Genomic DNA, 22,138 nt, shown 5'->3' on the forward strand with positions numbered 1-22,138 from the left:
ATTAGTCTACTGTAACACAACCTGACCTGAATACCACCTGAAACACATGAATGAGTACCACAAGGTGATTAGTCTACTGTAACACAACCTGACCTGAATACCACCTGAAACACATGAATGAGTACCACAAGGTGATTAGTCTACTGTAACACAACCTGACCTGAATACCACCTGAAACACATGGATGAGTACCACAAGGTGATTAGTCTACTGTAACACAACCTGACCTGAATACCACCTGAAACACATGGACCACAACCACAAGGTGAGTCACAGCAACAAGTATTCAGAAAGCATCAGTTTAAGAAATCCTGAATGTTTGAACAGGGTCATTGGACAAGCATGTGCTGCACAAGGCAACGGTTTCTGAGTTACAGACTTGGCATGTCATGGTACATGAACAGAGTTGGTTAAGGCAGAGACCGACTGGCTGCGAGTCGAACTTAGTGTAAATAAACCCTAGCTGCTTTCAGTGATGTTGTTACCTCAGTGTTTTTCCTGACGGTGTCTGTTTTCTCTCCAGTTCCACAAAGAGGCCCGAGACACCCAGGACCTTCTGAAGAGAATGGACAAAGAGGTGGACCAGAAGTACAAACCAGAGTTCAAGGACATGTACCAGATGGAGAGCCTCATCAGAGACCTGGACGTGAGTGGACTTTACAACTACAAAGTTTTACTAAGAGTGGGCTTTACACTACCGTAGTTTACTAAGAGTGGGCTTTACACTAGTGTAGTTTACTAAGAGTGGGCTTTACACTACCGTAGTTTACTAAGAGTGGGCTTTACACTACCGTAGTTTACTAAGAGTGGGCTTTACACTACCGTAGATTACTAACAGTGGGCTTTACACTACCGTAGTTTACTAACAGTGGGCTTTACACTACCGTAGTTTACTAAGAGTGGGCTTTACACTACCGTAGTTTACTAAGAGTGGGCTTTACACTACCGTAGTTTACTAAGAGTGGGCTTTACACTACCGTAGTTTACTAACAGTGGGCTTTACACTACCGTAGTTTACTAAGAGTGGGCTTTACACTACCGTAGTTTACTAAGAGTGGGCTTTACACTACCGTAGTTTACTAAAAGTGGGCTTTACACTACCGTAGTTTACTAAGAGTGGGCTTTACACTACCGTACTTTACTAAGAGTGGGCTTTACACTACCGTAGTTTACTAAGAGTGGGCTTTACACTACCGTAGATTACTAACAGTGGGCTTTACACTACCGTAGTTTACTAACAGTGGGCTTTACACTACCATAGTTTACTAAGAGTGGGCTTTACACTACCGTAGTTTACTAACAGTGGGCTTTACACTACCGTAGTTTACTAAGAGTGGGCTTTACACTACCGTAGTTTACTAACAGTGGGCTTTACACTACCATAGTTTACTAAGAGTGGGCTTTACACTAGTGTAGTTTACTAAGAGTGGGCTTTACACTACCGTAGTTTACTAAGAGTGGGCTTTACACTACCGTAGTTTACTAACAGTGGGCTTTACACTACCGTAGTTTACTAAGAGTGGGCTTTACACTACCGTAGTTTACTAAGAGTGGGCTTTACACTACCGTAGTTTACTAAAAGTGGGCTTTACACTACCGTAGTTTACTAAGAGTGGGCTTTACACTACCGTACTTTACTAAGAGTGGGCTTTACACTACCGTAGTTTACTAAGAGTGGGCTTTACACTACCGTAGTTTACTAAGAGTGGGCTTTACACTACCGTAGTTTACTAACAGTGGGCTTTACACTACTGTAGTTTACTAACAGTGGGCTTTACACTACCGTAGTTTACTAAGAGTGGGCTTTACACTACCGTAGTTTACTAAGAGTGGGCTTTACACTACCGTAGTTTACTAAGAGTGGGCTTTACACTACCGTAGTTTACTAACAGTGGGCTTTACACTACCGTAGTTTACTAAGAGTGGGCTTTACACTACCGTAGTTTACAAAGAGTGGGCTTTACACTACCGTAGTTTACTAAAAGTGGGCTTTACACTACCGTAGTTTACTAACAGTGGGCTTTACACTACCGTAGTTTACTAAGAGTGGGCTTTACACTACCGTAGTTTACTAAGAGTGGGCTTTACACTACCGTAGTTTACTAAGAGTGGGCTTTACACTACCGTAGTTTACTAAGAGTGGGCTTTACACTACTGTAGTTTACTAACAGTGGGCTTTACACTACTGTAGTTTACTAACAGTGGGCTTTACACTACCGTAGTTTACTAAGAGTGGGCTTTACACTACCGTAGTTTACTAACAGTGGGCTTTACACTACCGTAGTTTACTAACAGTGGGCTTTACACTACCGTAGTTTACTAACAGTGGGCTTTACACTACCGTAGTTTACTAAGAGTGGGCTTTACACTACCGTAGTTTACTAACAGTGGGCTTTACACTACCGTAGTTTACTAAGAGTGGGCTTTACACTACCGTAGTTTACTAACAGTGGGCTTTACACTACCGTAGTTTACTAACAGTGGGCTTTACACTACCGTAGTTTACTAAGAGTGGGCTTTACACTACCGTAGTTTACTAACAGTGGGCTTTACACTACCGTAGTTTACTACAAGTCTGGGAGACAGATCTGTTTCTGCTTCAGCCAAACAATGACAAAGCTGTTGGATAAAGCAGAGACAATTCTTTGGTCTGTCAGGTCTGTCTGCTTATCAGGCTGGTATCTAAACTCCTAACTCAATCAAGAGCATTTACATTTTGACAAACGTATTAGCCTTAGAACTATAAATCCAAAATGCTCTTTAAAAAAGTGTGTGTGTGTGTGTGTGTGTGGTGCAGGACCAGGCGAAGGCCATGGACCACTTTGATGAGCGTGTGAAGGCTCTGGAGAAGCGCAGTCTACAGGTTCTCCCCCTCCAGTTCCGCAGGAACACCCCTCAGAAGCTGCTCCCCGTCGAGGCGCTGTGTGAGTTCGACACTGACGAGGTAAACCTTTACACCTGGACACCTCCACTACTTTACCTCACCCTGTGTGAGTGAGACACTGATGTAGTAAACCTTTACACCTGGACACCTCCACTACTTTACCTCACCCTGTGTGTGTGAGACACTGATGTAGTAAACCTTTACACCTTGACATCTCCACTACTTTACCTCACCCTGTGTGTGTGAGACACTGATGTAGTAAACCTTTACACCTGGACACCTCCACTACTTTAACTCACCCTGTGTGTGTGAGACACTGATGTGGTAAACCTGGATATGCCACCACCCTACTGTAGTTTCAGACTGATACCTTGTCCACTATGCTCCTCCACAAACACGCTTCTTCATGACAATCATTCCAGATTTTCTCTCTTCTTTTGTCTCCTCCCCCTCTTTCTCCTCCTTTCCCCTCTCTCTCCTCCTTTCCCCCCTCTCTCCTCCTTTCCCCCTCTCTCCTCCTTTCCCCTCTCTCTCCTCCTTTCCCCCTCTCTCCTCCTTTCCCCCCTCTCTCCTCCTTTCCCCCCCTCTCTCCTTCTTCCCTGTCTCTCTTTCCTCTCCCCCTCCCTCCCTCCCTGCTTTACCCCCCTGTCTCTCTCTCTCCTTTTCTGTCTCCAGTCATTCTGTAATCCCTATGTGCGGTATGTTTTTCTGTTATCATGACTAAGCACGATCTGACTGCACCACATCTCTCTCTCCTCTGGTTCCTCCTCCTCTCATCCTCCTTCACTCTCACTCCTTTCATTCCAGTCCCCTGACTGTGGTGTTGTGTTGTAATGTATTTAAATCCTTTAAGAGGCCTGTGCTCTCTGCATCTTATTTAAGCCTTTGGTGGATCAGCCACAGGCTGAGGGGGGTTTTAGGAGTGGATTTTATGAGCTGGAGAGTGAGGGAAGGGGTGTGTGTGGCGCAGTCGAGAGCTCTTAAGATTTAGGAACCGGATCAAACAGTGAGGGAAGGGGTGTGTGTGGCGCAGTCGAGAGCTCTTAAGATTTAGGAACCGGATCAAACAGTGAGGGAAGGGGTGTGTGTGTGGCGCAGTCGAGAGCTCTTAAGATTTAGGAACCGGATCAAACAGTGAGGGAAGGGGTGTGTGTGTGGCGCAGTCGAGAGCTCTTAAGATTTAGGAACCGGATCAAACAGTGAGGGAAGTGGTGTGTGTGGCGCAGTCGAGAGCTCTTAAGATTTAGGAACCGGATCAAACAGTGAGGGAAGTGGTGTGTGTGGCGCAGTCGAGAGCTCTTAAGATTTAGGAACCGGATCAAACAGTGAGGGAAGGGGTGTGTGTGGCGCAGTCGAGAGCTCTTAAGATTTAGGAACCGGATCAAACAGTGAGGGAAGGGGTGTGTGTGGCGCAGTCGAGAGCTCTTAAGATTTAGGAACCGGATCAAACAGTGAGGGGAAACGCAATGTTGTGTTTAGATTTTTCCCCATGTGACCTGACCGGTAAAAACAGTGAACTCTAATTTACTAACTAGGGCTTAGTGTTTCCCTGGTCAGGTCATGTGGTCAGGTCATGTGGTCAGGCCATGTGGTCAGGCCATGTGATCAGGTCATGTGGTCAGGCCATGTGGTCAGGCCATGTGGTCAGGCCATGTGGTCAGGCCATGTGGTCAGGTCATGTGGTCAGGCCATGTGGTCAGGCCATGTGGTCAGGTCATGTGGTCAGGTCATGTGGTCAGGCCATGTGGTCAGGTCATGTGGTCAGGCCATGTGGTCAGGCCATGTGGTCAGGCCATGTGGTCAGGTCATGTGGTCAGGTCATGTGGTCAGGTCATGTGGTCAGGCCATGTGGTCATGTGGTCAGGCCATGTGGTCAGGCCATGTGGTCATGTGGTCATGCCATGTGGTCAGGTCATGTGGTCAGGCCATGTGGTCAGGCCATGTGGTCAGGCCATGTGGTCAGGTCATGTGGTCAGGCCATGTGGTCAGGTCATGTGGTCAGGTCATGTGGTCAGGCCATGTGGTCAGGTCATGTGGTCAGGCCATGTGGTCAGGTCATGTGGTCAGGCCATGTGGTCAGGTCATGTAGTCAGGTCATGTAGTCAGGAAAAGCTAAGGGCCTTATCCAAAGTGGTTCAGTGAGTGAACCTCTGTTTGTGTTCTGGTTGGCCCATGCTGATTCAGTGAGTGAACCTCTATTTGTGTTCTGGTTGGCCCATGCTGATTCAGTGAGTGAACCTCTGTTTGTGTTCTGGTTGGCCCATGCTGATTCAGTGAGTGAACCTCTGTTTGTGTTCTGGTTGGCCCATGCTGATTCAGTGAGTGAACCTCTGTTTGTGTTCTGGTTCTTTCATACCAGATCAGTGAGTGAAACTCTGTGTAATGTTGTGGTTGTCCATCCCAGGGTCAGATCCTGCGTGGAGAGAGGTACACCCTCCTGAGTAACAAGGGGCCCAAGTGGGAGGTGAAGGACGCGGCCGGGCGTAAACTGACGGCTCCAGGGGCCTGCTTCATGGTCCCCCCCACAGACCCAGAGTCTGTCGCCCTCTCCAACAGGTAAGTGTGTGTGTTATGGGGGTAGAGTGTGTGTGTGTGTGTGTGTGTGTGTGTGTGTGATGGGGGTAGGGTGTGTGTGTGTGTGTGTGTGTGTGTGTGTGTGTGTGTGTGTGTGTGGGGGTAGGGTGTGTGTGTGTTATGGGGGTAGGGTGTGTGTGTGTTATGGGGGTAGGGTGTGTGTGTGTGATGGGGGTAGGGTGTGTGTGTGTTATGGGGGTAGGGTGTGTGTGTGTGATGGGGGTAGGGTGTGTGTGTGTGTGTGTGTGTGTGTGTGTGTGTGTGTGTGTGTAGGGGTGTGTGTGTGTGTGTGTGTGTGTGTGTGATGGGGGTAGGGTGTGTGTGTGTTATGGGGGTAGGGTGTGTGTGTGTTATGGGGGTAGGGTGTGTGTGTGTGATGGGGGTAGGGTGTGTGTGTGTGATGGGGGTAGGGTGTGTGTGTGTGATGGGGGTAGGGTGTGTGTGTGTGATGGGTGTAGGGTGTGTGTGTGTGATGGGGGTAGGGTGTGTGTGTGTGATGGGGGTAGGGTGTGTGTGTGTGATGGGGGTAGGGTGTGTGTGTGTGATGGGGGTAGGGTGTGTGTGTGTGATGGGGGTAGGGTGTGTGTGTTATGGGGGTAGGGTGTGTGTGTGTGATGGGGGTAGGGTGTGTGTGTGTGATGGGGGTAGGGTGTGTGTGTGTGATGGGGGTAGGGTGTGTGTGTGTGTGTGTGTGTGTGTGTGTGTGTGATGGGGGTAGGGTGTGTGTGTGTTATGGGGGTAGGGTGTGTGTGTGTGATGGGGGTAGGGTGTGTGTGTGTGTTATGGGGGTAGGGTGTGTGTGTGTGTTATGGGGTAGGGTGTGTGTGTGTGTTATTGGGGTAGGGTGTGTGTGTGTGTGGGGTGGGTGTGTGTGTGTGATGGGGTAGGGTGTGTGTGTGTGATGGGGGTAGGGTGTGTGTGTGTGATGGGGGTAGGGTGTGTGTGTGGATGGGGGTAGGGTGTGTGTGTGTGATGGGGGTAGGGTGTGTGTGTGGATGGGGGTAGGGTGTGTGTGTGTTATGGGGGTAGGGTGTGTGTGTGTGATGGGGGTAGGGTGTGTGTGTGATGGGGGTAGGGTGTGTGTGTGATGGGGGTAGGGTGTGTGTGTGTGATGGGGGTAGGCGGGGTGCACGTGTCTGTCTACTGTGTGATTGTGTTGTTTCCAGAGACGGTGTACTTGTACACTGTGTAACAGGGTCTGTTGTGTGTTTCCAGTCTGGCCAGCCAGCAGAAGGGTATTAAGATGAAGGTGTCTGGCAGTAAGACCACCCTGGTCAAACGCCTGGAGGAACTGAAGAAAGACGGCTCCGCTGGCTCTGGTAGGTACTGTTATGTCATGGTATGTCATGTCATGTTATGTCCCTGTCTCAACCTCTGAATGCTCGGCTATGAAAAGCCAACTGACATTTTACTCCTGAGGTGCTGACCTGTTGAACCCTCTGTAACAGGGCTCTCCAGGCTTTTCTAGCATGAGCTACTTTAAAAAATGAAACATGTCGCAAGCAATTCTTTTTTATTTTATTTATAGCTTTTAAGTAGGCACATTCTTCTCTTCTCCTCTACCCGGCAACTCTTCCCCAGGTCCTTGCTGTACAAAATATGTCAATATACCTGGTAAAATAATGGTTAATAACCAGTATTCAACACGACAGCCCCATAAAATCATCTTTAGTATTTTCCAGATTTTTTTCTTCTCCTGGTTTTGACTCTGTTTCTTACTCTCAATAGTACAATTGTTCACAGAGAAACAGCAAAGGGATGTTCTGAGTCCATGTCCGTGTTCTGAGTCCATGTCCGTGTTCTGAGTCCATGTCCGTGTTCTGAGTCCATGTCCGTGTTCTGAGTCCATGTCCGTGTTCTGAGTCCATGTCCGTGTTCTGAGTCCATGTCCGTGTTCTGAGTCCATGTCCGTGTTCTGAGTCCATGTCCGTGTTCTGAGTCCATGTCCGTGTTCTGAGTCCATGTCCGTGTTCTGAGTCCATGTCCGTGTTCTGAGTCCATGTCCATGCTTAAATCACATCAGAATACCTTTTTTGAGTGGAATTCCCCTTTAATTGCGCCTCTCGCCAGAGAGAGATGTGTTGCTCTAGGGATGTTTCTGTCGGCCTACTGCAGCTCGTGTCATGGCAGAGTTTGATGTAAATAATCATGACAGTTCTGTCAGGTAAGCCTACTTTACAGTTAACATTTAATTAACAAGGTTATTGGGGAAAGTCTTTCTGTCCATGCCGCTCTGACATTGCTCGACCATATATTTATATATTCTTAATTCCATTCCTTTACTTAGATTTGTGTGTATTGTTAGATACTACTGCACTGTTGGAACTAGAAACACAAGCATTTCACTACACCCGCAATAACATCTGGTAAACATGTGTATGTGACCAGTAACATCTGGTAACCATGTGTATGTGACCAGTAACATCTGGTAAACATGTGTATGTGACCAGTAACATCTGGTAACCATGTGTATGTGACCAGTAACATCTGGTAACCATGTGTATGTGACCAATAACATCTGGTAACCATGTGTATGTGACCAATAACATCTGCTAAACACGTGTATGTGACCAATAAAGTTTGATCCGATTTTAAGATATAAGTTATCATTAGCATCGCTAACTGGCTAAATGGATTGATAAACAAACACGCACCAGACAGATGGACGGGCAATATTGCTGGAAATGTATTGGCAGATATTGTGTTCGGGTTAGGATTTTGAAGCCAGGTATGGCTAACTAGGAGTGGGTGAATGTCAATGTATCTTTGATTGGGTGGCAGCCTGGAGTTTTATGTTTATGACAGTTTGCGATGGAACACATGAAACAAAATGCATGTCCTTTTTAGAATTCATTTATTTGTATTTTATTTAACCTTTATTTAACTTGGCAAGTCAGTTAAGAACAAATTCTTATTTACAATGACGGCCTACCCCGGCCAAACCCGAACAACACTGGGCCAGTTTTGCGCCGCCCTATGGGATTCCCCAATCACAGCCGGTTGTGATACAGCCTAGAATCGAACCAGGGTCTGTAGTGACGCCTCTTGCACTGAGATGCAGGTCCTTAGACCGCTGTGCCACTCAGGAGCCCAGCTACATGGCGAGCTACTCATAGGTGGGCTGTGAGCTACTGGTAGATCTCCATCCACCTATTGGAGAGCCCTGATCTATAACCACTGTGATTATTATTTCACCCTGCTGGTCATCTATGATCGTCTGAACATCTTCAAGAACCATCTGGCCTTAATGGCTGTATACTCCTTATAATCACCACCCAGCACAACCAGAAAGAGGACTGGTCAGTCCCCTCAGAGCCTGGTTCCTCTCTACCCAGTACAACCAGAAAGAGGACTGGTCAGCCCCTCAGAGCCTGGTTTCTCTCTACCCAGTACAACCAGAAAGAGGACTGGTCAGCACCCTCAGAGCCTGGTTCCTCTCTACCCAGTACAACCAGAAAGAGGACTGGTCAGCCCCTCAGAGCCTGGTTCCTCTCTACCCAGTACAACCAGAAAGAGGACTGGTCAGCCCCTCAGAGCCTGGTTCCTCTCTACCCAGTACAACCAGAAAGAGGACTGGTCAGCCCCTCAGAGCCTGGTTCCTCTCTACCCAGTACAACCAGAAAGAGGACTGGTCAGCCCTCAGAGCCTGGTTCCTCTCTACCCAGTACAACCAGAAAGAGGACTGGTCAGCCCCTCAGAGCCTGGTTCCTCTCTACCCAGCACAACCAGAAAGAGGACTGGTCAGCCCCTCATAGCCTGGTTCCTCTCTACCCAGTACAACCAGAAAGAGGACTGGCCACCCCTCAGAGCCTGGTTCCTCTCTAGGTTTCTTCCTAGGTTCCTGCCCTTTCTAGGAAGGTGTTTCTAGCCACCGTGCTTCTACAGCTACAGAGTTTCTGTATAAGCTCTTTGTGACATCTGCTGGTGTAAAAAGCACTTCATAAATAAATGTGATTGATTGGTTGGCATGTCATGGTATGTCATATTACTACTGAAGTTAATCACTAGAACTGCAGCTTAAAACAAAACATAAAACATGTAGTGATTTGTAGGCCAGTGTGATTGTCTGATTGTCAATGTGATGTTATGTTGAGTGTCTGGTTCTATATTCTGTGTGTGTGTGTGTGTGTGTGTGTGTGTGTGTGTGTGTGTGTGTGTGTGTGTGTGTGTGTGTGTGTGTGTGTGTGTGTGTGTGTGTGTGTGTGTGTGTGTATGGATGTTGTGATTGTTGAGTCTGGTTGTATATGATTTGTTGTGTGTGTTATTTTGGTGTGTGATTGATTGATTGATGAACATTGTAGACAAGGAGGAGCAGCAGTGTCGCCAGCTGATGGCCGGTTTGGACAAGGTGACCAGTGATCTGGACAAACAGGAGAAGGCCATCTACTCTCGAGTGCGCCCCCCGCTGGAGCAGACCAGGCCACTTCAGGACAGCGCTGACCGTCTGCAGGACGTCAAGGTAGTTCATCGTTTTTCTCCTTTCTCTGCACAGAGGGTGTAGAGCGGTAGAGATGCTTTTCCTCCTCTACTCTTCTCCTGTCCTCCTATTTAGACTAGAATCCTTTCGATACAGTTTTCAAACCCATTTAATCCTACCAAAGAAAGTTGAGACAGTTTTTTTTATGCTTATTGAGGAAGTACTATTAGTTAGTTCCAGGAAGTGTACACTTTTGTTTTATGCTTATCCCATATTCTTCCACCAGGACATTGCGGCCGTGGTTCGTAAGATCGAGCCGGAGAAGTCATCCAAGGTGAGGGAGGCTGAGAAGTTCCTGACCTCTAACCCTAAATGTGCCAGCGCCCCTCAGCTGAACGGCAAGGTGAACGAGGCCAACAACAAATACGACAAGATCAACCTGCTGCTCAAGTGCTCCGAGGACAAGTGAGTAGCTTTTCTACTTGACTTGTTAGTAGAGATGGTAGTAGTTACACAAAACTCAGGACCAGTTCTACTTTATGAGAGAGTTTTCCTGTTTCACTAGGATGACTAACCTGTAGGCTACTATGACACTATTTAAACACATTTTAAATGTCATTTTAATCAAATGTAATTTAATCATATCATGTGTTTGTTTACAGGCTTCAGAATTCCAACCGCCTGGAGAACTCCCTTCAAAACGGGAAATCTTTATTGTCCAGCTACGAGAACAAGTTGGTCAGGGAGGAAGTCGCCCCAGCAGACATCTCATCTCTGGAGAAGACACAGCGTCAACTGGCTGTAAGATGGCTGCCCTCTGATCGCTCATTTATTCTCATCAGGATTCATGTTTAGATCTAAATAGATCCTCTCCACAAAGGAAATGTATTGTACTTTTACAGTTCAGATACCAAAGGCAGAAGCATATTTTATAATGACATACAGTACAAATATATGATGAGCTGGAAGATCTGAGCTACACACTCATATCTCAAGTTTGTCCTGGTTGGGGCAGAACTTCCCCCAGACACAATTCAACCTCACTTCCTCTCCTGACAGGATATTGCATCAGAGCTGAAGACCAAGAGGTCCGCGGTGACGGAGACGGAGGCTAACCTGCGTGCGGCCAAAGGCAGCTGTGACACCATGGCAACCAAGCTGCAGGAGCACTGCCCCGACATCGAGAGGCAGGAAGGCGAGGTCCGGAAACTTAACAAACGCTACGACAACCTCAACAGGCAGATCGACACCAGGTAAAGGGACTGACACAACTTTGACTTCAAATAAATTATAAAATCAAATGTTATTGGTTGCGTACACATATTTAGCAGATGTTATCGTGGGTGTTGTGAAACGTTTGTGTTCCTAGCTCCAACAGTGCAGTAGTAACAATACATGTAAATCTACAAAATACAAATATTAGAACAAGACTGTCAGACTCCGGAATATAAACATCTATGTTTATGATGGTGTGTATAGACATAGAGTTTATGAATAGAAACGGTGTGTACAGCAGTAGTTATATATGATGGTGTGTATAGATATTATGGACAGTATATGAATTACAAACAGTGTGTACAGCAGTAGTTATATATGATGGTGTGTATAGACAGTATATGAATAGAAACTGTGTGTACAGCAGTAGTTATATAGAATTGCCTTGACAAGAATACAGTATATAGACATGAAGTAGGTAAAACAGTATGTAAACGTTATTAAAGTGACCAGTGTTCAATGACTATGTACTGTACATAAGGCAGCAGTCTCTAAGGTGCATTTGAACCCTGTGGCTGCGTTCCGATTTTCTACCCTTCTCCAGAACTCAAAATCATTGGATTGGTACAAGTATGACTGGAGGGCGTTCCCATTTCCAACATATTTCTTACACCAGTCCAATCATTTTAAATACATAAAGGGAAGTGTACAAGTGCACACTTTGGGAGAAGGTAGAGAATTGGAATGTAACCTTTGACATCCATAAATTATAATTGTGAGGTTAGAGGACTGATTGAGCGTTCGTCGCCCTTTACTACTGGTAAAAAAAAAGGTTGAAGCCAAGAACAAGAATCATCGGAGCCAGACCTGTATTGTGATTTTACGTGTTACGTTCACGTTGTGGTGTGTTACGTTCACGTTGTGGTGTGTTACGTTCACGTTGTGGTGTGTTACTGTTACGTTCGCGTTGTGTTACTGTTACGTTCACGTTGTGGTGTGTTACGTTCACGTTGTGGTGTGTTACGTTCACGTTGTGGTGTGTTACTGTTACGTTCACGTTGTGTTACTGTTACGTTCACGTTGTGGTGTGTTACGTTCGCGTTGTGGTGTGTTACGTTCGCGTTGTGGTGTGTTACGTTCACGTTGTGGTGTGTTACGTTCACGTTGTGGTGTGTTACGTTCACGTTGTGGTGTGTTACGTTCACGTTGTGGTGTGTTACGTTCACGTTGTGGTGTGTTACGTTCACGTTGTGGTGTGTTACGTTCACGTTGTGGTGTGTTACGTTCACGTTGCGTTGTGTTACTGTTACGTTCACGTTGTGTTACTGTTACGTTCACGTTGTGGTGTGTTACGTTCACGTTGTGGTGTGTTACGTTCACGTTGTGGTGTGTTACGTTCACGTTCACGTTGTGGTGTGTTACGTTCACGTTCACGTTGTGGTGTGTTACGTTCACGTTGTGGTGTGTTACGTTCACGTTCACGTTGTGGTGTGTTACGTTCACGTTGTGGTGTGTTACTGTTACATTCACGTTGTGTTGTGGTGTGTTACTGTTATGTTCACGTTGTGTTGTGGGTGTGTTACGTTCACGTTGTGTTGTGGTGTGTTACAGAACTCAGAGCCTGCAGAGGGCTAAGACGTCGTACAGCAACTACCGCAGTGACTACGACAACCTGAACAACTGGCTGTCCCGCGTGCCAAACTATGAGCCAACTGAGAAAGACAACCTCAGTCAGGTGGAAACCAAGCTGGAAAAACAGAAGGTAGGTGGCTGGTTTCTGATTGTCACACTAATGGTTAATGTTAGGATTGGGGGAGGGGAAACTGATTTTAGATCTGTACCTAGGGGAAACTGATTTTAGATCTGTACCTAGGGGAAACTGATTTTAGATCTGTACCTAGGGGAAGCTGATTTTAGATCTGTACCTAGGGGAAGCTGAGTTTAGATCTGTACCTAGGGGAAGCTGATTTTAGATCTGTACCTAGGGGAAGCTGATTTTAGATCTGTACCTAGGGGAAGCTGATTTTAGATCTGTACCTAGGGGAAGCTGATTTAAGATCTGTACCTAGGGGAAGCTGAGTTAGATCTGTACCTAGGGGAAGCTGATTTTAGATCTGTACCTAGGGGAAGCTGAGTTAAGATCTGTACCTAGGGGAAGCTGAGTTAGATCTGTACCTAGGGGAAGCTGATTTAATATCTGTACCTAGGGGAAGCTGAGTTAATATCTGTACCTAGGGGAAGCTGATTTTAGATCTGTACCTAGGGGAAGCTGATTTTAGATCTGTACCTAGGGGAAGCTGATTTTAGATCTGTACCTAGGGGAGACTGATTTTAGATCTGTACCTAGGGGAAGCTGATTTTAGATCTGTACCTAGGGGAAGCTGATTTTAGATCTGTACCTAGGGGAGACTTCACCCCAGCACGGTTGAGGATAGTCAGGTGTTCACAATTTTGCAATCCTGTCCTGAACTCAAAAAATATTTTCAGCTGAGGTTCCAGTCAATTTTCTAGTTGTAATGGAAAGAGTACTCTTTTGATCCAAAGCATTAGACTCATCTTTTATTGTACCTCTGGTCAAAGTCCTCTACCTCTAATGGTCCTGTTATGTTTCTGTACCTCTGGTCAAAGTCCTCTACCTCTAATGGTCTTGTCCTGTTATGTTTCTATACCTCTGGTCAAAGTCCTCTACCTCTAATGGTCCTGTTATGTTTCTGTACCTCTGGTCAAAGTCCTCTACCTCTAATGGTCTTGTCCTGTTATGTTTCTATACCTCTGGTCAAAGTCCTCTACCTCTAATGGTCCTGTTATGTTTCTGTACCTCTGGTCAAAGTCCTCTACCTCTAATGGTCCTGTTATGTTTCTGTACCTCTGGTCAAAGTCCTCTACCTCTAATGGTCCTGTTATGTTTCTGTACCTCTGGTCAAAGTCCTCTACCTCTAATGGTCCTGTTATGTTTCTATACCTCTGGTCAAAGTCCTCTACCTCTAATGGTCCTGTTATGTTTCTGTACCTCTGGTCAAAGTCCTCTACCTCTAATGGTCTTGTCCTGTTATGTTTCTATACCTCTAGTCAAAGTCCTCTACCTCTAATGGTCCTGTTATGTTTCTATACCTCTAGTCAAAGTCCTCTACCTCTAATGGTCCTGTTATGTTTCTATACCTCTAGTCAAAGTCCTCTACCTCTAATGGTCCTGTTATGTTTCTATACCTCTGGTCAAAGTCCTCTACCTCTACTGGTCCTGTCCTGTTTGTCGGTCTAAAATGTTGATTTCTGTGTTGTCACAGAACCTGCTCTCCGACATTAAAAAGAAGGAGTCTGAGTTGAACAACGTATCGAAAAATGCCCAACTTTACCAGCAAGCCGTCAAGGTAGGGGAATGAACACTGATCGACACATCAGTTCTGATTACCTACGGCTAGGAGAAATGTATACGATTTGATGTAACTCTTTCTCTCATTTTTCTTCCTCTCAATGAATAATTGATTTGACTAATTTGTGTTTGCAGGACTATGAGAATGATACTGAGAAGTTCAAGTCAATTCTGGACCTTGAAGATGGGCTGGTCCCTCAGACCTACAAGAGAAGCAGACTGGAGTCCCCTGCACTCAGGGTCAAGGAAGAGGTAAGGAAGGCTGCAGCTGTGGCCCAAATGGAACCCATTTCCCTATTTAGTGCGCTACTTTTGGACTCTGGTCATAAGGCCCTGGTCAAAAGTAGTGCACTATATAGGGAATAGGGTGCATGGGCCCTGGTCAAAAGTAATCCACTGATATGGAATATTGTGTAATTTTGAAAGTCAGCCCTTGACAATAACCTCAATGCATATTACACGTTGTAATGTGATACATTTTCAGGAAGTCTTTTGAACGACATCTTCTAATGAACACTCTGAAAAACAAATCTAATCAGATGTTATGTCACATGCGCCGAATACAACAGGTGTAGACCTCACAGTGAAATGCTTACTTACAAGCCCTTAATTAACAATGCAGTTAAGAATAAAGTAAAAAATAAAGATATAAATAATTAAAGAGCAGCAGTAAAATAACAGAAGCAAATGATGCCCCTGGTTCCATACATTTTCATAATTTCCTTGTTTACAGGAATCTGCCATTGAAGCTAAATTCACCGAAGTGAATGCAGTTAACAAGCAAAGGATGGCAAATCTGCAGTTTGCGCAAGGCCTTATGAATCAGGTGAGATACTCCTGAATGTTTAACAATCAATGTTGCACATCTTTATATAGATCCAAAATAGAATTTAAATGTCACATCATTCTAAATAAACATCATTGCCATTACTTCTAAAAAAATAACCCCAGCCTCCTCTCCCTCTCTCTCAGCAATCAGACGTGATCGTTGCAAACAATGTCCAGCAAGTCAAATCTGCCGCTCCCGGAGAAGAAGCCTGGAGGATCGAGAGTCAACTGAAAGACGAGATCCAGAGGAGGGAGCAGCTGGAGAAGGATCTAGAGAAAATCCAGACGGACATCTACATGTTGGAGGGCCAGAAGCCGGAGGACACCGTCGTCAAGAAGGAGATCATCAAGAAGGTTCCGGATCCTACTCTGGTCGACGAGGTTCACAATGTCCGTCAGAAACTATCAGACGAAACCCGGGTCACCCGGGCCATGGACAACGAGCTGGAGGCGCTGAGGCTGAAGCTGCGCGGCATCGAAACAGAGATCAAAGAAGGAGCACAGCAGTACACCGTGAAGGAGGTGCTGCGTATCGAGAGGGACCGTGGCCAGGAGGAGGAGGTGAGGAGGCTCAGGGAGGAGCTGGAAGAGCTGAGGAGGAAGAAGACCATCAAGGACAATGAGGTGATTCAGATCACCAAGCAGGTGACGCTCCTGGCACAGCAGAAGTCCAAGGAGCAGGAGGTGATCACAGAGGAGGAGGTGATTAAAGTGCAGAATGACCCGCAACTGGAGAACGAGTACCGCATCCTCTTGGACAGGAAGCAGAAGGAGCAGGAGGCCAGGAAGCAACTTGAGGACGAGCTGCGCTTCCTCCAGGACAAGCTCCGCAGGCTGGAGAAGGAGAAGTCCATGGCTGAGGAGAAGATCTCCATCAAGGAGGTGCTGAAGGTAGAGAAGGATATCGCCTTTGAGAGGGAGGTAGAGAATCTCAGGATGCAACATGAGGATGAGAAGGCCAAGCACCGGTCTTCACAAAGGGAGCGTGCCGACCTCCAGAGGAAGATCTCCAGCCTAGAGGAGGAAAAGACAAGGGTCATAGTTCAGGAGAAGGTGAGGGAGATCGTCAGGCCCGACCCCAAGGCTGAGGCTGAAGTGGCCAACCTACGCATGGAACTGGTGGAGCACCAGAGGAGGTACAGAGACGCCGACCAGCAGCTGAAGTCCCACCAGGACGAGCTGAAGATGCTGAGAAACAGAGGTCCGCAGATCGAGATCAAGGAGATCATCAAGGAAGTCATCAAGTACAAGACAGACCCGCAGACCGAGAGGGAGCTGGAGAAACTCCGCAACGAGATTGTGGACAAGACGCACCAGACGGAGAAGTCAGAGATGGAGATCAGGCAGCTGAGGGACGAGATTCAGCGGTGGAAGGACACCAAGCCCCAGGTGCAAATTAAAGAGGTGGTTAATGAGGTGCTGGAGTACAAAGAAAACCCCAAGACCAAGGAGGAGATTGAGATCCTGAAGAGGAAGCTGGCGGACGAGCAGAAGAAACGCCTGGACCTGGAGAGGGAGCGATCAGCTAATGAGGAGAAGATCCGGCTAAGGAAGATCGACCTGTCCCAGGTCAGGGAGAAGGTGGTTCAGCAGGAGGTGGTTAAGATGGAGGAGGACCCATTACTGAGGTCAGAGTGCACCACCTTCATACAGAACATCAACAATGAACAGAGGCAGAGGGAGACCCTGAAAGAGGAGCTCTACCAACTTCAGAGTAGGAAGGCCAACCTGGACGCACAGCTGGAGGAGCTGGAGCGAGAACGCCGAGCTAGGCGTGATGCAGAGCTGGAGATCCAGAGGCTGAGGGTCAGGCTGAACGAGATGGAGGTCAGGGACAAGGAGAACAGGGAGAGGGTCACAGTGAAACAGATGGTGGTTCTCCAGCAGGACCCCCAGCAAGAGAAAGAGCACTCCATCCTCAAGCTGCAGGTGGAGGAGGAGAGACACAAGCGCACCCTGCTGGAGAAGGAGCTGAACATCCTGCTCCAGCAGCAGGTCACCCTGGAGAGGATGGTGGTGAAGGAGAAGGTGGTGCGCACCGAGACCATCCAGGTAGAGAAAGACCCGGAGGCTGAGCTGGAGATCGAGACGATGACGAGGACGCTGGAACAGGAGAAGAGGAGGAGGCTCGAGCTGGACCAGGAGCTGGGCAGCCTCAAGTCCCGCCTGTCCGACATGGAGTTCACCAACACCAAGTCGTCCAAGGAGCTGGACTACATCCGCGACGAGAGCAGTCGCCTCCAGCAGGAGAACCAGAGGCTACAGAATGACATCCGCAGGCTGCAGTCCGAGATCCAGATCACCTCCACGGAGACCCGGAGCATCTCCAACTCGGCCCCCATGGAGAGCGGGAAGAACCTAGAGCTGAGGTTGGACTCACTGCAGAGGGAGCTGGCCGAACTGAGGGCCATCACCAGCCAGAAGGATGAGGAGATCGAGAAGCTACAGAAGAGCCTGTCGGCTATCCAGATCAAGAGGGAGCAGAGGGAGAGCCACCTGAGGAGATCCATCGTGGTCATCGACCCCGACTCGGGTAAGGAGATGAGGCCGGAGGAGGCCTACAAGCTGGGGCTGATCGACTGGAAGATGTTTGTGAACCTCCAGAGCCAGGAGTGCGACTGGGAGGAGATCAGTGTCAAGGGCCCCAAGGGGGAGTCCTCTGTTCTCCACGACAGGAAGTCTGGGAAGAGGTTCTCCATTGAAGACGCCCTGAGGGCTGGGAACATCACCAACCGCCAGCTGCAGCAGTACCATGACAAGGAGATCACCATCCAGGAGTTCGGAGTCATGGTGTCGGGAAAGACCAAGTGAAACAGAAACATCTGAAACAAAACTACTTTAACGGTCTATGTTTCTGACTACCATGAGTTTGAAATGTGTGCCGTTTCTTGATTTTGGATTTCACTAGATTTGAATCTTCCAAAATGTTTTAATTCTGACATTCTTGATCTAACATTAAACAATATGTTAGTTTTATATGTATACTTCCTCCTCTCTGTCTCTCTCTCTCTCTCTCTCTACATTGCACTGTTATATTTATTTTCAAACGCATAATACACTATAAATACACAAACTGGTGTTTATAGCCAGTCAAATGGTTGTAGAAGGGTTTTCTGTCTGTCCCTGGAATAAGCTTGTTAAACTACTTACACTGGGTACAGGGTTAGAGGTACTTTAAATATCTTTATTTTGTTTTGAACGTGGGATTGAATTTACATACACAAGGATATGAACGGATATTGGTAATATCGGTCTGTGGTGTACTACTGTAAAACGGTCTGGTCTCTCAGCTGTTTTACATGTCTTACATAAGAAATAAAACAGTCAAATGGTACACTTGTTTGTTGTGTGGTTCTTTAAAGGCCAGTTTTAAACACAAATAGATTTACAAAGATATAGATAAGCAAGATAAGTAATCTTTAGGCATATGGTCCACACATGAAGCTTGTATTTATTAAAAGAAATATAACTGTACAGCTTTTCTTGAAAACCACCGTATTCCTGCTAATCTCAAGGACAGATCTGGTCATCGAAACAATAAGTTACCCTCTTATCTTCAGCAATTTGTTTGTATGTTTGTAATGGTGAAAGAACAGTCCTCCCACCAACCAAACCAGCCAAAACCATCCACGGCTTTATCACAGTAGGCTACACTAGGCTACAATAACATTAGGCTACATGAAGGTCATCGTTACCCATATAAAAACATACTACACTGCTCAAAAAAATAAAGGGAACACTTAAACAACACAATGTAACTCCAAGTCAATCACACTTCTGTGAAATCAAACTGTCCACTTAGGAAGCAACACTGATTGACAATAAATGTCACATGCTGTTGTGCAAATGGAATAGACAACAGGTGGAAATTATAGGCAATTAGCAAGACACCCCCAATAAAGGAGTGGTTCTGCAGGTGGTGACCACAGACCACTTCTCAGTTCCTATGCTTCCTGGCTGATGTTTTGGTCACATTTGACTGCTGGCGGTGCTTTCACTCTAGTGGTAGCATGAGACGGAGTCTACAACCCACACAAGTGGCTCAGGTAGTGCAGCTCATCCAGGATGGCACATCAATGCGAGCTGTGGCAAGAAGGTTTGCTGTGTCTGTCAGTGTAGTGTCCAGAGCATGGAGGCGCTACCAGGAGACAGGCCAGTACATCAGGAGACGTGGAGGAGGCCGTAGGAGGGCAACAATCCAGCAGCAGGACCGCTACCTCCGCCTTTGTGCAAGGAGGAGCAGGAGGAGCACTGCCAGAGCCCTGCAAAATGACCTCCAGCAGGCCACAAATGTGCATGTGTCTGCTCAAACGATCAGAAACAGACTCCATGAGGGTGGTATGAGGGCCCAACGTCCACAGGTGGGGGCTGTGCTTACAGCCCAACACCGTGCAGGACGTTTGGCATTTTCCAGAGAGCACCAAGATTGGCAAATTCGCCACTGGCGCCCTGTGCTCTTCACAGATGAAAGCAGGTTCACACTGAGCACGTGACAGACGTGACAGAGTCTGGGGACGCCGTGGAGAACGTTCTGCTGCCTGCAACATCCTCCAGCATGACCGGTTTGGTGGTGGGTCAGTCATGGTGTGGGGTGGCATTTCTTTGGGGGGCCGCACAGCCCTCCATGTGCTCGCCAGAGGTAGCCTGACTGCCATTAGGTACCGAGAAGAGATCCTCAGACCCCTTGTGAGACCATATGCTGGTGCGGTCGGCCCTGGGTTCCTCCTAATGCAAGACAATGCTAGACCTCATGTGGCTGGAGTGTGTCAGCAGTTCCTGCAAGAGTAAGGCATTGATGCTATGGACTGGCCCGCCCGTTCCCCAGACCTGAATCCAATTGAGCACATCTGGGACATCATGTCTCGCTCCATCCACCAACGCCACGTTGCACCACAGACTGTCCAGGAGTTGGCGGATGCTTTAGTCCAGGTCTGGGAGGAGATCCCTCAGGAGACCATCCGCCACCTCATCAGGAGCATGCCCAGGCGTTGTAGGGAGGTCATACAGGCACGTGGAGGCCACACACACTACTGAGCCTCATTTTGACTTGTTTTAAGGACATTAAATCAAAGTTGGATCAGCCTGTAGTGTGGTTTTCCACTTTAATTTTGAGTGTGACTCCAAATCCAGACCTCCATGGGTTGATAAATTAGATTTCCATTGATTATTTTGTGTGATTTTGTTGTCAGCACATTCAACTATGTAAAGAAAAAAATATTTCATAAGATTATTTCTTTCATTCAGATCTAGGGTGTGTTGTTTAAGTGTTCCCTTTATTTTTTTGAGCAGTGTATATTATACTATGGTCTAAATACTGTAGTGTTACTATATTTATATGCTATAGTATTCACTGTAGTGTTTTTGTGGGCATTACTGTAGTTTATTGTAGTATTCACTGTAGTGTTTTTGCAGACATGACTGTAGTATACTATAGTATTCACTGTAGTGTTTTTGCGAACATTACTGTAGTAACCTGCAGAATTTACTGTAGTGTTTTTGAGGACATGACAGTAGTATTAACTCAAGTGTTTTTGCAGACATGACTAGTATTTACTGTAGTGTTTTTGCGGACATCACTGTAGTATATTGAAGTAACACCTGCCGACTAGTGATAAAATGGCACAACTACCAGACTACACCAGTTACTGTTTAATGAGGAGAACACCTCAACCAGTTACTGTATTACAACTGTCACTTCTAAACGTTAGACCGGTCCTGGTCCCATTAAAGGGAAACGGTACAGAATCAGATGTGAAGAACGAGCAAAGTTTATTAAAGCTTCGAGGTTTGCTTGTTTGACACAGATAATGGACATTAACAAGAGTACTCCAAAATCACTTCTTAGATCTGTTACTTCCGCTAGATAGCTTTCTGAAATACGACAGTGCTTCACAGAGAACCAGCTGACCAAAGTTCACAAGAAGACCAAAGAACTGTGACAGACAATACTGTACTTCAGATGGTAGGAAAGAAAGAACAGTGAACCACTGCAGTTACATACACAATAGATATTTTAGAAATACAAAATAATTTTACTTAAAGAGGGTACTGCCAATACACTGCCTGGACCTCAAACCAGCAAAGCCTCTCCAAACAAACCAACTGAAAACAAAATGGACGTTATTACAGTGGCTTTACATAATGACCATCTTGAATATTGTCACACATGAATAGACTCACTAATGATCAAACTCAACACATACCATTCAGAACAATCGACCCGTTGTAAGTAGTATATAGTATACTATTCTGCCCTACCAAGCAAAAAGACAGTAACTGCTCATTTGGTCGAAAAATGAGTTAATGTAATTTCTGCTACATTAAATACATGCTTAATCATGTGGATAAGTATCCTGCCTCTATTGTATTGTATTTTGGAGAAAATGGGGGTAATATTAGCAGTAACTGCATAAAGTTACTGTGAAACCAAGGTAAATAAAAGCAATTTTTCTCAGTTCCACACTATGAGCAGTTACTGCCTTTTTGCTTGGTAGGGCAGTATTGTAAACTGTAGTATTTTGTTTATGTGGGTATACATGCTATTCACCCTGGATATGTGTCCCAAATGGAAGCATATTCCCTACATAGTGACCTTATTTTAACCAGAGCCAATAGGGCTGTTCAAAAGGGAATAGGGTGCCATTTGGGATAACACCTCGGACACAGTGGACTGGACAGACCGTCCCGATGGGGCTTATGATAGGAAATACACAAAAATATAATTAGAACAATTAATCCTGGGATTTTGATGAAATTACTAAATCCGGTCTAGACAGACAATGTAATCTTGTGTTATGTAAGAAACACAATTCACCAATTTATTAAAAATGGGTGCCTCTGAAATGGCAAC

General features: G+C 46.3%; 1 protein-coding gene across 4 annotated transcripts in view; it reads left to right on the top strand.

The window, feature by feature from the left end:
- The window catches only part of LOC106606188 (periplakin), a 48,257-nt gene extending 29,635 nt beyond the window's left edge, over window positions 1-18,622 (top strand). For 2 of the 4 annotated variants that reach the window (XM_045719570.1, XM_045719571.1), the window contains 13 exons: window positions 524-646; window positions 2,798-2,944; window positions 5,289-5,440; window positions 6,674-6,777; window positions 9,760-9,917; window positions 10,162-10,340; window positions 10,538-10,676; window positions 10,935-11,128; window positions 12,702-12,852; window positions 14,375-14,458; window positions 14,596-14,712; window positions 15,194-15,286; window positions 15,433-18,622. In XM_045719570.1, coding sequence (XP_045575526.1) covers window positions 524-646; window positions 2,798-2,944; window positions 5,289-5,440; window positions 6,674-6,777; window positions 9,760-9,917; window positions 10,162-10,340; window positions 10,538-10,676; window positions 10,935-11,128; window positions 12,702-12,852; window positions 14,375-14,458; window positions 14,596-14,712; window positions 15,194-15,286; window positions 15,433-18,099 — 4,308 coding nt within the window. In that variant the 3' untranslated portion in view covers window positions 18,100-18,622. Of the gene's footprint in view, window positions 1-98; window positions 199-523; window positions 647-2,797; window positions 2,945-5,288; window positions 5,441-6,673; window positions 6,778-9,759; window positions 9,918-10,161; window positions 10,341-10,537; window positions 10,677-10,934; window positions 11,129-12,701; window positions 12,853-14,374; window positions 14,459-14,595; window positions 14,713-15,193; window positions 15,287-15,432 lie in introns of those variants that run through there. The other 2 variants (XM_045719573.1, XM_045719572.1) reach the window with 2 other exon arrangements.
- The last annotated feature ends 3,516 nt before the right edge of the window (window positions 18,623-22,138 follow it).

The sequence above is a fragment of the Salmo salar genome, chromosome ssa06, assembly GCF_905237065.1.
Source record: "Salmo salar chromosome ssa06, Ssal_v3.1, whole genome shotgun sequence".
In the NCBI taxonomy this organism is placed as follows: domain Eukaryota; kingdom Metazoa; phylum Chordata; class Actinopteri; order Salmoniformes; family Salmonidae; genus Salmo; species Salmo salar.